This window comes from Kwoniella pini, chromosome 4 (assembly GCF_000512605.2).
Source record: "Kwoniella pini CBS 10737 chromosome 4, complete sequence".
Taxonomy (NCBI): Eukaryota; Fungi; Basidiomycota; class Tremellomycetes; order Tremellales; family Cryptococcaceae; genus Kwoniella; species Kwoniella pini.
Window position 1 is genome coordinate 675,099 of NC_091719.1, and position 14,261 is coordinate 689,359.

Genomic DNA, 14,261 nt, shown 5'->3' on the forward strand with positions numbered 1-14,261 from the left:
TAATGAACATTGAAGAATTGTCTTGTCATGACCAAAATCAATGGAAACTTTGTCCAGCTTGAGCACTCTTCGGTTGAATTTGATGATACCCATTGGGAGATATTCCATTTCCACTTGGCGGTATTCCAGTACCATTTGAAGGTGTGCCAATACCATTTGGAGAAGCCGAATTGAATGAAGGAAGAGGTAGTGGAAGTGCATTTACAGATCTATTATTACTTCTGGATAAAGCGATTTGTCTAGAAGGTAATTGTAGTCCTCTTAAACCATCTTTAGCCATTGTATTATTAGTATTATAATTATTATTATTATTATTATCCCATGAAGAAGTCATATTCAAATAACCTGCTGAATGAGGTTGGAAATTCAAATAATGATTTCCATATAAATCTTCTTGAGAACCTAATCTTGAGGAATTTGAACTTCCTTTAATATTTGATGAATACATAGGTGAAATTGGTCTTGAAGAATTAGCTGAAAGTGGAGGAATAGAAGCAGGTGTAGAATTTGAAGGTCTTAAACTTGAAACTTGTATTAATATTGCACATTCCCTTGTTGATTGAGTGAGTTTCGAACATGCTGATCTAACATTTATAGGGAAAATATGATGCGCAGATATAGCTTTTACAAGTTCCGAAACTTTAACCACTGTTTTGATAAACGTTTGAGCGTCATCGGGTAAAGTGGTCGTGGTATATGTCGAAGGGTTAGCTCTTAAACCCATGAGTGATTCTCTTAGAGCAGCCGTGATTTGTTCGGCAGATGACAAGAGACGGAGTAAATCGTTATGATGCTTGATTGAGATTGTTTGTGGTCGACGAGGATGGTCTACGTTATTAGGTGTGAAACCATGTCCGAATCTCGCTGATACCGAGGAATCCGCTTGAGATAAGATAGATGACTGAGAACCTGATTTCTGATGATTACTAAATGGTGGCGTCGCAGCCCCGACATCTTCGGCTAGTTTCAACCAGCAAGTAAATGCTATATCCGTAGCTGTCTCTATAACGTCCAATAAATCCTCATCAAATACACTCGCCGAAGCTGGAGTTGGAGGTCTAACATCGACAGACAATTTCCTCATTGGGCCGGGTCCAGTTGGCGGATTTGTACTTGTGAATGACATGGCCATTGCGTGACTTGAACCTGACGAGGAGGATGGATGATGTCCACCTTGCCTTGATGAAGCAGGGATCATCGTAACAGGCTGATGCGACGGTACGGTTTCCGGAGGAGTTCCTGGTATTGTGAATGGCGTGTTATTGGGTGATGCATCCTGCATAATTTGTTGAGGTTGCTGAGTCGTATTCCTGTCAAGTGTTTCTTCGTCTTCATCGGAAGCCTCAGCTTGCTGATCCAATACAATCGTAGCAGATTCTGAGGGCCGGTGTCGAAGATAAGAACCAGGAGTTGAAAGCTGATCAGATGCATTGATTTCATTTGATCTTGGTCCACCAGGCGATCCCATCAACATCCCTCGTTCAACATCGAGAGAGGAGAACGATCCAGCTTGTCTTCGAGATTTGCCCATTGTTCTTAAACTCAATGCCTGGGCGGGTGCTGGGGCAGGCGAACTTTCCACTTGAGGTACTAATGGCGATCCTCCGACTGTCGACTTGGAGACCGATGCAGGGGATTGCGATTCCCTTCTTTCGATGATCGGTGAAATCGGAGTTCGACCTGACAATGATCCGGTGGGTGCCATCTTTATTCCGCCCATTGACCTCATAGCTAACCCACCTACGTCAATGACCAACAATGGTCGGATCTCAGATAACAGAGGAGCCATACTTTGCCATGAACAAGCAATCTCAGCCATTGACCCGTAAATCATCGTCAATAAGGTTCGAGTATATCTAATGTCATTTGTCTTCAGTGCCGGAATCTGCATCTTTAAGACTGCTATCACTTTAGCAAAAACAGCTACACTCTCTTTAGTCGCATCGATGACGCTGCGTATAGCATGAACAGGCGGCGAATTCCTTCTTGACATTGAGTCAAAGCGATCGAGGGTGTTGATCAGATTATTCATATACTTTCCAGCAGGTTCCATAACCCTTGAGAAGACGCTCGCTATCCGTTCGTTGACTGCGAAGACGAGGTATTGTCTCAATGCGGAGTGGAGTTGAGACAATGCGTAGAGTATGCCTCGGATAGCGTCGATAAATTTCAGAAGCGCTGCTGGGACTGATTTAGAGATCGTTGATGAAGGTAATGTGCTGAGCCGACGGAAATAAGAATTTCGAGATTCGTCAATTTGAGGTCCATCTTGACCGTTGCGCTTCTCGGCTATCTCGCTGCTCATATCTCCCGAAGTCCGCCTCATCATTTCAATTGATCCCTTTCGACTCATGACGCGACTACGTTCTGATCCAGTCATCATGGGGCCAGCAGTGGGAGACGGTATCATGTCACCTCCCCAGCCTCGACCGGGAAGTTGAAATTTGGGTACACCAGGTGCAGCGATGCCTAAACCCAATGGTCGATTTTCCTCTATGGTTTGTCCGTCATTTTTTCTATCTTGTATGATTTGAGCGTGACTCTGCCTTAAATCGGGTAATGACTTCTTCACCGTGAGATTCCCGCTTAATCTTTGGGTGGCCGTATAGCTTGCGCCTCTTGAATGACCTTGAGCTGCCAAAATCGCAGGTGGGGGAGGTAAGTTTGTACTGTGTAATAGCGAGTGACCGGAAGATTCAGTCGAAGCTGAGGGAGGTGAGGTGAATGAGGATGCGGAGGGATCCCGACTATGCCGAGGTCGAAAAGGCGAATACTGACTTGGACCTGGCGAGATGCCTAGTGCCAACGCATCATCAGACAAGGTAGCAGACCTGTTGCGACCCAACGCGAAAGGTCTTGTTGGTGTTTGTGGCTGCTCATCAACATGTTGAGCGAACGCAGCGCGTTTCACGGTATCTTGCGAAGACAAAGCGATCATTGGCGATTCAAGCTGGGATCGGAAAGAGCGGGCTGAAGCAGATGTACGCATTGATGTCGCACTAATGGGCTCATCGCTGTGACGACACTTTGATATCAGACTTGATTGTACTGAGAACGCGGGACTTTGATCAACTTACTCTGATGCTCTATGTGATCCCTCCGCCTGATGCAATAACCTTTCCGAATCCGCTGCTCTCTGCCTCATCCAACTCTTCATATTCTCAATCCACGGTCTTAGGTCCTCGTCTTTCCTCGTTCTTCCTCCTGCAGAAGATCCATCGCTTGTTTTGGGTCTTGAAGCAGAGTTAGAAGCAGCAAGAGGACCAAGTACTTCTTTCGGCTGTAAAATAGTATATCAATATATCTGCTGTTTAACTTGGAAGTAGTCTATAACTTACCGGCCATTCTATCGGGTTATGATCCACCTTGAAAACCTTCAGACTAGTAAATTCCACCATATAGCCCGGTAAGGTGTATATTTTGTTATATGTGAGGGAAAGCACTTTTAGTTTACTCAAGCATTTGGGTTCATCGGGGAAAGAAGAAATCCTATTTTTCGATAAATCGAGGATCTCCAGTCCAGCTAGTTCGGTAATCTGTAAAACAAAGACTTCAATATGACTTCATAGCAGCATAGATAAGTAGGAGTATGTCATCTGACTTACAGGTTTGGGAAATTCTGTCAGATAATTTCCCTTCAAATTCAGATATCTGAGTCTATGTAGATGAGCGAATTTAAATGAAATTGAATTATTCGTCAGGCCGTTATATGATAGGGCCAGTCTACGGGTAGAGATATGATATGGTAAGCAGGGCTTCTCTTTCAATGTTCTCAAGCTTGATTCGGGAATTGATACGATCAAATCCTGGTGTTTTCAAAAGACCAAATCGAACTCACCTCCAGACGCCTTTTTTATCCTTTCCAACACCAGCACCAAACATATGAACGACCTCATCACTAATTTTAGTCATATTCTGCCTTGAAATATCTAATGTATCACCTTGATCAGGTGAACTTTCAGCTATCTCTCTAATCTTATTCAAAATATATTCTTCAGTTGGTGGACCTGTTGGAGTAGTAGGAGTAGGTGAAGTACCTCTAATTCTTCTATTGGTTCCATTAGGTGTAAGAGATTTACCTTTATTGGAAAATGAAGGTGAATGATCATTGATGGAAATATCTGAAGGTGCTGTACCTCTCAATCCACGTATAACAGCTGCTACATCATTTCTTTCATCTGAACTTGGACTAGGAGATAGAGGTGAATTATTTGATTTTCCAACATTTTCAAAATAATCATTATCATCATTATTCTTGATATTATTATTTAAATTTGATCCTAATGATTTTGAAGGTCCATGTAATCCCATTGAAGATCCTGCTAAATTTGTATTTATAGGACTAAGTGAATTTGTTATAGTTCTAGGTGATAATGCTGAATTTGAACGTAATCGAGAATTTACTTTAAGATTAGGATTAGATTGAAAATTATTATTGGCTGTAGTTGTATTTACGCGTAAATTCGGATTATATGATGAAGATGAAGATGAAGAATAATTTTGATTATAATTATTTGATTGGGATTGGAATTGAGAAGGTATTGGTGTCATTGTTGATGATGATGCGGAAGATAAAGAAGGTGAATTATTTTGGTTTGGTATTTGAAAAGACATGTCGTTCAAAATTCTCCTCTGAAGTCGTTGGTACTGCGCCTTTAAAGATTCTTCAGGAAGTTGAGACAGAGATCGTTGTGTATGCCCGATTTGAAGGAAGATCCTATTGTAGCGAGTGACTAGAGAAACATATTATTCAGATTGCTTTGATTTCATCTTCGCTTTATATATATCAGAGTGTTCGCGAGGTTGTTAACTCAGTTTATATACTAGATGATATCGAAGAAGGAATGTCGATGGACGTTGTGGTCGAAGGCGATTGGAGCTATGTCTATCCTGATAGCCTAAAAGTGAAGAAGCGAAAGATAACGTCCAGCGTTGTAATTAATTTAAGAAATGCACGTGTACCCTTGAATGAATATCAAAGATGAGATGATTTATCCTGTCGTGTATCGTAGTGTTCTATGTGATCTAAAGATAAAGAAAGCAGGAGGAAAAGTATCACGCACAAAATCGCTCGAAAGATGGTGGAGAAGTTGTTCTATTTCTTATATTTGGTGGCGTTTGATTTGTTTCTTCCTTTATGTGATTCAAGATCGACCATAACGGCATATGCATAATCTACAATTCGATTCCCTCAATATATATTACAATACATGCGATTTCCAACATATCAAAGATGTTCGACTTGGTCCATGTATGTGCATTGATAATCGTATATGCATGTCCATATTAAAATGGACTATCAAATCCATTTACCAAAGATCTAGCTAAATTTCTAGCTAAAGCTAATCTAACCTGGTCTATTTTCTTCCAACCTTCTTCATATCCCACTTTCTTACTGTCAGGCATTTCATCAGCTGTAAATGACCGTCGAAGATACTGCGTGAGTTGATCAAGATAATCCGACGGAGCGAACGATGCGTTCGATTTAACTTCTTCTAGCACTCGTAATAATTCGAATGTCTCGTTTGATGAGAACAGGATTTCGGAATCTGGTGTCCGCAAATCCATAATCAGCGTTCCATTGTGGACAAGATCTTGTAAATGAATGTCAGATACATACCTTCAAGAAGATCAATACTCTCTACTAGAAGTACAGCCCATATGCTAATTGGGGCAATGCCGGACGTCAAAAGACTGACCAATTTCGAGGCAGCCCTATCCCTTGCACCTTGATTAAGGAATAACAAGTAATCTCTAAACTCGGACAAAAAAGTCAATCTCGACGCGAAAACGCTCGGTGCTGAAGTAGCTGGTAATCCGGGCAGACCTGATACTGGATCGATCTGAGCTTGAAGTTCTGCTAATGCTGTTGGGGCTTCGCTTAGCAAGGTCGGTGGTAGAGTATCCACCAATCTAAGAAATTCTTCGTCTCCTTCCGTTATATATGAATCTAATATCTTCTCTGCGATCCTCGACAAAGCCCATCCATCGGAAGCCATCATACTCATACTCGCTGCCATACCATATTCCCCCTTTCGTATCAGCTTTCCCGCTAAAATTTGTGAGATAAGTTTGAATTCCTCTTCCAAGTGAAACTCGCCACATGCAGCTCGTACTTCATCAAGGAGTCGAACAGCCTCTTCAATTTCTTTGCTTTGTCCTTCACCATTGGTATCTCGATCGCCATCTGATTCCTCTATATCCATCCCTTCGTGTTGATCGTCGTTATCTTGTCTCTTCTTTCCTTTGGATTCGCCATCCAGGCCTATGGAAATCCTGAGTATATGTGACCGCAATCTATTCCTACCCTCTACTCCTGCGTAATTGAGATAATCACAAATCACTCTCCAGAATGCCGAATATTTAGGTTGATTCTGTAATGCCTCGGTATATTCAAGTAAGAAGTAATCCCTCAAAGGTATCTCGAACCTCTGTTCGTCATCCGGTATAAGTTCAAGCTGATCCAGTAAATCACCCAAATGAGCAGAGAGCCATATATCCAAATCGTAACAGCCCATCAAGGCCTATTCCGACATTCAGCTGGCGCATATTCGCATCGAAGCCGTACAAGCTCACCTTTATTATGTCTGCTGAACAAAGAGCAGACTGTATGCTGTCCTCCGGTATAGTCGAATCAACCGGTATCTTATCCAATATCATACTCATAATTTCGCTGGCCACTGTTATGAGCCTAAAATTCGTCAAAGAAAGATTCGAAGTGGGGACTCACGGTAAATGGTCTCTCCTCAAATCAACGTCAACCAAAATACCCCAAGCACCTAGGGCTTCTTTCCAATCAGACGCCTCCTCCAATATACGTGTGGGTCTACCTTCCATCAATTCAATAATCGTTCTAATATCACTTTCCATACTTTGGTATTTATCGTCATCTCCAAACCATTTTCCTTTACTCTTTCCTCCGGTAAAGTTTACTATTTCAGCTCTGAATTTCGCTAACCAAGATTTATGAGCTTGAAGGAAATCTAAATCTACTCTCCACCGTTCTTCCGTAGAGCGAGGGAAAACCGATATATGTTGAGCGAGTAATGAGGCTAATTTAGATATTGGTGAGTGCTGGTGATTCGATAATGATCGCAGGAATGAAGCTGCGGGTAATTGGAAACCTCTTAATATGCATCTGGAGATATAAGGGAAGAAAGATGGATGATCCCATGGATTTCTCGTTGACATGATTTCGTTTCCTTGCGAATTATCAGGCGCTACAATGTTCTTCGTTAATTAACAATTCCCACCGGTATATAGCAAGAGGTGATACATGCCTGGATCCACATCATTCACCCAATCCAGTATCTCCTCTCCTACCAGACCTTCACCTTTCCCATCGACAGGTAGATATAGAACTTCAGCGAGATGAAGTATGTTATAAGAGGTTAAAAATCTTGTCCGAAGCTCGATCTAACCAAGATGTTTCAGTCCCCAATTTAGCAAGCACAACATTATTTGAAAATTCCCTAACTTACATCTATCTCATGGTTGTTCTTCAAATCTCCCAGTTGATCAAGGTACAAATCTGCCAACCTCCTCATATGCATAATAGTTTCGGCATCTGGAGGACCTAACAATCCTTCAATTCCAACTAAATTTCCCCTCTTATCCCATGCTTCAGCGACTTTATCTAATCCCACGGAAGGGAGTCTTCGAGAATGTGATTCAGCTACAATTTGTTGAAGGGAAGTAAATAACAGATGAGATTCAGTGTAAAGTTGAATTAGAGGTTGAGGTAACCAGTTCAGAGCTGTGAAATAAATTGTTTTGTCTGATACAGAACGCATTGGTTCAGATATGGTAGAAGATTCATTTGGATTTGAAGAGGGCTATTAACACCAAATCAGTCATTCCAAAGTCAAGTCAGATGTTACGGGAGAGCTGACCTTTTTTGTTACCCAAGTAGCTAATTCACCTCCTACAGGAGAAGAAACAGTACATAAAGTCCTTCCTGTAGATTGCCATTTCTTTTTCTCCGATTTTTTATACGCATAAGGTCGTGAATGGAGTATTTCAATATCATCCTCAAAATGACTTGAATATTCCATGTTGTACGGTAATTGCTGTGTACCTTTGCTTGCAGATGTTGACGCATCAGGTTGAACAGTATTTGATGAGTTACTAAAAGAGAAAGTTGAAGGACCTGATTGAGGTTGTTTCGAGATTTTATCTTGCGGAGAGAATGAAAATGGGGAGCTGCCCGAAGAGGAAAATGAGAACCCTGATGGGGTAGGTGCAGGTGCCATGTTGCTGAACCTCCCGCTTGCTGAAGTGAAGTATGGTCAGCAAGTAATAGGAGAAAAATGTAGTTAGTTGAGGAAGAACGCGAAGCATAACTTGACTTGAACCTCAAAGTCACTCACATACATTGATCTTATTTTACACCCTCATTTAATACCCTATCTTGGCAGCAAACGACCTCGAATAACTGCATGAACTCTGTTTTCAATGATTAACTTTGTGTATGCATTTCACTCAATTGCAAAGCATTGACAACATGGTGTGTAGCTTGCACCTTTTGACTTAGAACGAGCGACATGAAAATAGACTGGAATGAGATAACCTGTGATGAAAAAATATGACGTCTTCTGAATGACACTCGCCAATCCTTTGATTCAAAGGGTTTGTTACAGATCATCAAGTAATCAATGATTAAAGATACAGGATATACATATCCATTCATAGCATCATTTCTTAATTTCATTTAACCTTTTCTCGTATTAATACTCATATCAATACAATAAGTAAAAAGAGATTTAATTGAAAAGTAGAAATGAATTTCAAGTATCCTTCATTTAAAATTCATCAATCAGTAACTAGATTTTGTTTACCTTTATCAAGATTTTCAAAATTACCTTCAAATCAAAATAAAACTTTATATATAGGTTCAATAATTACAAAATCAATTAAAAATTCAACAACAGAATCAATTAAAATACTTATAGTCAAAAGACAATTATTAAATGAAAATGAAAATGAAAATTCATTTAAATGGGAAATACCAAATGGAAAAGTAAAATATGGTATTGATCAAACTTTAATTGAATCAATTATAAGAATTATAAAAGATAAAATAGGTTTAATTGTAATTTCAATTAAAAAAGAAATTGATTCATTTGAATATCAAATTGATAATAATCAAAAAACTTATAAACAATATAATTTTATTACTGAAATTTCTATTAATGATAATCATTCTGATGAAGAAGAAGTTTTACTTAATTCAAAAGAATATCAAGCTTATAAATGGATAACTAAAGAGGAAGTTCTTAATTTGGATATGACAGATACGATGAAATCAGTCCTTGTAAATGGGTTCAAGTCTATCGAAGTGGGTTTACAGTGATTGTGCGTAGTAGAATCTAGAGCTGACTGAATTGCCTTTACAGCAAATTGCTCAACAAACTGAATGATCGATGTTCGCTCTCGATGTCAGCAATTGGTATATACCCACAATATTCTTGCTTTTTAGTGATCCTGATAATAATGATCTGAATTTTGAATGCTACGTTATTTCGTGATGGAACATATATGCTACATTATATTACAACTAATGCTTTAAGCATTAAGGCACTTTATACACTTCCGTTCTGCTCTTCTAACTGTTTTAGGGCATCTATACGAATTCAAATTCACGTCAACGCAAAATCCCAACATTACGCATGATATACTCACCATTAGGATCGAGGTTTTCACTGTCTACTATATCTAGTACTTCCGTCATGCATTCCATTTGTTGAGCAATCTGTTTGTAGCGACAAGTCAACTCAAATTGCTTGTATGGTGCCATATGAGACTCACTTCCAGTAACCTCAGGGCATTATCCGGAATGCCCGATATAGTACCTTCTACAGCTTCAAGGTTCAATTCTATTCTAATTAATTTGTATTCTTCTCCTAATCCCAACTCGGCCGTCAAACTTCCTTTGAGATGTTGATCACCGCAAGTCCATTCAACACTACCTGATTCAACTATCCCTATAAGAGGTTCCGACAGGTCACTAAGTATAAGATTATGCAGATTTCCAGTATCTTCTTCTGCCAAAGTAAGAAAGAAACGTGGTAACGATAAAGTCGATACATCTATGGCAATATATCTAAATTTAGCCGTGAACTTTGGGATACCGCTCTGTCCAAATGACAAATGGGACACACCGAGCGACTTTAATCCTGCTCCACTGATATTTAGCTGAAATCTAGCTGATGACTCGAAATGACTGTCAACGAAAGTTACCCATTCGTCAAACGTGGCTCTCTGATAAAAATTGTTAGCCATTAATCATACAGCAAACCAGATATGATTTGATCCGACTCACTTGCATTCCTCGTAGAGTGTCAGCAAAATGATTGATCGCTTGGATGGCATAACCGGATTCAATATGGCTAAGATTGATGAACGCAGTGATTGCAGTTGGTTGAGCGGTAGTGGTTGGAGAGAAGATCAAGTATTCCATATTTAAGCGATGATCATAACGAAATATGATAAGGACGAAGGGGTTTGAGATGACCAGGAAAACCTTCGTCAGATCCATGAAACTTTGGTTATGATGAATCTAGACAAAGGATCTTGACTTACCTTTCTATAATTTCCACGTCCGGTTCTACCTCCTTAATCAATGTCGAAGGTTGATAGATTTGATAAGGTGAAGTGTGATATGATTCAAGTTCACCGAAAGAACCTTCCGTTGATGATGGACCGTTCGATAGAGGTGGGACTGATGCAAGTGAAAAGGTGGAGTTGGTACGATTCATTTGAGAAGTAGGTTGAGATTGTACGATATGTATATGATTCGGGGGTAATATGCTTGAATCGCTCGAAGTAGGACTTGTTCCGTTGGCAATATTTCCGTTTGGACCATTAGGCCTTTGAAGGTATACGAAAGGAGGTGTTACCTGCCTTTGTTGGTATTGAGATGCATTTCTAGCTGCTGCTGCTGCTGCTCCTCTACCTCTACCCCTTCCCCTACCCCTTCCTACTCCAGCTGAAGCCGGCGGTCGAGCATAGTTCACATAGGACGGACCTGGACGTACAGCATTTACGTGAGTGTGTATGGATATTGGCGATGATGTTATAGCGATATCCATTGTTGTGTCATTGTCCCGTATCGGCTCTACAACTTGCTGGTCAAGTTAGTGGTCGTCTTTGAAGAGAATTAGAATATTAGGAGAAGCAGGTGTTTCAACATTATTGTTATTTGATTATACCATGTGGTTACAGGGGTTGTCAAATAAAGCGGCTCATGCCACCGCTTCGAGCTCTTTTGCTCTGATTTCCGCACGGATCACGGTCCGGTTGGGTAGGTTGGAGATCCGTGATTATTTAGATTAGTGATTAGATACCGTTTGTAAAGGTATTTGAACTCAATTCGTAATGATTGATTAGAAATGACATAGTTCCAGATCCCATCTGAATTAGCGACATATGACAGACAAATAAATCCGCTCTCCTTCTTGAAAACATCCGTCCGCCCTTCGCCCCCAATTGTACTTTCTTTCTTTCTTTTTCTCATCGTTTTCTCTCGATTATATACCTCACACCATCTCAAGACTAGCTGAACAATATGTCTACTGGAAAACCTGCCACTCGTAAGTATCGCTTCGCTACTTGAATCACAACAAACAATCTGCTTTTCTTTTTCTGTCATACTAACGGTTGGCTAAACTTTCTTCGTTTGTAATAGAATACCAAGCTTGGAAAAAGCTTCAACAACTTCATTCCTCAAAATCCTCCAAGCTCGTCTTGAAGGAACTTTTCGCCAATGATCCTAAAAGATTCTCAACTTTCTCTGAAGAATTTAAGGCTTCTTCTCCTGACGTCACTTTATTATTAGATTACTCTAAGAACTTGATTGACGATGAAGTCCTTTCTACCCTTTTCGATCTCGCTAGAGAAGCTTCAGTAGAATCTTTTAGAGATGATATGTTCGCCGGTAAACACATCAACACTTCTGAAGATCGAGCTGTACTTCATGTAGCTCTTAGGAATCCACCCACTAACGGATTTAAGATTGACGAAGAAGGTGTAGATGAAGTTGAGGGTGTTTTGAAACACATTAAAGAATTCTCTGATTCAGTTAGATCTGGTGAATGGAAAGGTTATACTGGTAAATCAATTGATACCATTGTCAACATTGGTATTGGTGGTTCCGATTTAGGTCCAGTAATGGTCTGTGAAGCTCTCAAGCATTACTCTAAGAGGGATTTAAAGACTCACTTCGTTTCCAACATTGATGGTACCGATCTTGCTGAAGTTTTGAAACTCTGTAATACCGAAACTACCCTTTTCATCATTGCTTCTAAGACCTTCACTACTCAAGAAACAATCACAAACGCTGAGAGTGCTAAAGCTTGGTTCTTGGAACAAGCCAAAGAGGTGAGTAACATTTACAACGGCATTACTTTTCTAGCACCAACCCTACCTGGTATAACAATATTGACGACGATTATGTGATTGCAGCAATCCCACGTTGCCAAGCATTTCGTAGCTCTTTCCACTAACGCCAAAGCCGTTACCGGATTCGGTATCTCTGAGTCCAACATGTTCGCATTCTGGGATTGGGTCGGTGGAAGATACTCCCTCTGGTCAGCCATCGGTCTTTCCATTGCTCTATCCATTGGCTTTGAGAACTTCCAAGAATTATTGAAAGGTGCTCATGAAATGGACAAACACTTCAAATCTACTCCCCTCGAACAAAACTTGCCTGTCATCCTTGCTTTGGTGGGAATTTGGTACAACGACTTCTACGGTGAGAGCCCCTTCGCTTCTTGTTTTCCCCTTTCACGTCCCTCACTTTTCGATCTTCAATCTTTGCCTGAACCCATATGCCTCTACCTTCCACTCTGTCTTCCTCTAGCCTCTCATGCATCGTTCTTGAGATCGGGAGGTCACCATGCTTACGGGTAAATCATCCCAGGTGCTCAAACCCAAGCCCTTCTTCCATACGACCAATACCTTAAGAAATTCGCCGATTACTTCCAACAAGGTGATATGGAATCTAACGGTAAGAGCGTCACCAAGGATGGATCGAGGGTAGATTACGAGACCGGAGTGAGTGTTTGATGCCTTTTCAAGCTCTACTCATAAATCGTATCCTTTTGATTTGCTGATATCCTATTTTAGCCCATCATTTGGGGTCAAAGCGGTACCAACGGTCAACACGCATTCTACCAACTCATCCACCAAGGAACCAAGCTTATCCCAGCGTGAGTGGGCCATTGTGTGTTCTCTAGACACAGTAGGACGCTTATTTTTGATGGTGTTTTCAGCGATTTCCTTGCTCCTGTTGAGACTTTGAACCCTATCTCAGGTGGAAAACACCACGAAATCTTATTGTCCAATTTCTTCGCTCAACCTGAAGCTTTAGCATTCGGTAAGACTGAAGAAGAAGTTCGAAAAGAACTTGGTGCCGAAGCATCAAAGAACGCAGCATTGGTCAAATCCAAGATTTTCGAAGGTAACAAACCTACCAATTCTATTTTATTCCAAAAACTCACACCAGGAACTCTTGGTGCACTTGTTGCTCTTTACGAACATAAGATTCACGTTCAAGGTGCTATTTGGGGTATCAACTCTTATGATCAAATGGGTGTCGAACTTGGTAAAGTGAGTCATTAACCTTTTTATATTTCATACCTGACCTGTAATTGAGGTTATGATTTGCAAGAGGGATGGATGGCTGATTTCCATTATGTTTATTCAGGTTCTTGCTAAGAATATCCTTAAGCAACTTGGTTCTGAATCTGAGGTTCAAGGTCATGATAGTTCTGTAAGTAGAGATTAATTACATTTTACTAAATTCGAGGATGGCTTGACTAATATGACAATTTTTTATGTCCAGACTACCGGTCTCATCCACTATTACCAAAAGAACAGAAAGTAGCGATTGTTCAAGTGAATTGTGTATCTTCTGAACATCAGATGGAGTGTCACTACGTTATGGGGTGTCACTATAAAGAATCGAAGTATTCAGAATGTCATTAGTGGATGTTATGGTGGTTGAAATGTTCGAAAATGCGCAAATATAACAATGAATGTAATTGAGATACTTGATGTTATGCTTATCGAGTGTACATGCATAGTCGATCAAAATTATGAAATATCTATTGAATTCTCTATGCTATATTGTCTATTGTTATCTAATCTTACAACAAAATTGAATTATACTTGTATTGCTTCTAATCTTCGCATAGGTGTATTTCTCAGAATTTGAACGAGAAGCCTTCTCCAGACCACATATCTAGTCCGAACACGATAAC

At 40.3% G+C, this 14,261-nt stretch overlaps 5 protein-coding genes across 5 annotated transcripts; 2 read left to right on the forward strand and 3 right to left on the reverse strand.

The window, feature by feature from the left end:
• Positions 1-37: 37 nt before the first annotated feature.
• On the reverse strand, positions 38-4,614 carry I206_103269 (uncharacterized protein; the record flags this gene model as incomplete). Its single annotated transcript, XM_019153493.1, has 5 exons — positions 38-3,014; positions 3,078-3,280; positions 3,339-3,536; positions 3,606-3,723; positions 3,839-4,614. The coding sequence occupies 5 exons, from the start codon at positions 4,612-4,614 to the stop codon at positions 38-40; spliced, it is 4,272 nt and encodes a 1,423-aa protein (XP_019013654.1).
• A 672-nt stretch (positions 4,615-5,286) lies between these two features.
• Positions 5,287-8,252, reverse strand: I206_103270 (uncharacterized protein; the record flags this gene model as incomplete). The annotated part of the gene is made up of 7 exons (XM_070202712.1): positions 5,287-5,549; positions 5,621-6,524; positions 6,577-6,673; positions 6,731-7,220; positions 7,281-7,416; positions 7,482-7,835; positions 7,893-8,252. The coding sequence occupies 7 exons, from the start codon at positions 8,250-8,252 to the stop codon at positions 5,287-5,289; spliced, it is 2,604 nt and encodes an 867-aa protein (XP_070058813.1).
• A 527-nt stretch (positions 8,253-8,779) lies between these two features.
• I206_103271 (uncharacterized protein) lies at positions 8,780-9,419 on the forward strand (the record flags this gene model as incomplete). The annotated part of the gene is made up of 2 exons (XM_019153491.1): positions 8,780-9,337; positions 9,396-9,419. The coding sequence occupies 2 exons, from the start codon at positions 8,780-8,782 to the stop codon at positions 9,417-9,419; spliced, it is 582 nt and encodes a 193-aa protein (XP_019013652.1).
• Positions 9,420-9,581: 162 nt separating this feature from the next.
• On the reverse strand, positions 9,582-11,090 carry I206_103272 (uncharacterized protein; the record flags this gene model as incomplete). Its single annotated transcript, XM_070202713.1, has 6 exons — positions 9,582-9,622; positions 9,682-9,751; positions 9,808-10,088; positions 10,161-10,260; positions 10,322-10,388; positions 10,582-11,090. The coding sequence occupies 6 exons, from the start codon at positions 11,088-11,090 to the stop codon at positions 9,582-9,584; spliced, it is 1,068 nt and encodes a 355-aa protein (XP_070058814.1).
• Positions 11,091-11,566: 476 nt separating this feature from the next.
• Positions 11,567-13,885, forward strand: I206_103273 (glucose-6-phosphate isomerase; the record flags this gene model as incomplete). The annotated part of the gene is made up of 8 exons (XM_019153489.1): positions 11,567-11,591; positions 11,687-12,378; positions 12,463-12,751; positions 12,920-13,053; positions 13,126-13,208; positions 13,272-13,608; positions 13,706-13,771; positions 13,844-13,885. The coding sequence occupies 8 exons, from the start codon at positions 11,567-11,569 to the stop codon at positions 13,883-13,885; spliced, it is 1,668 nt and encodes a 555-aa protein (XP_019013650.1).
• Positions 13,886-14,261: the final 376 nt, after the last annotated feature.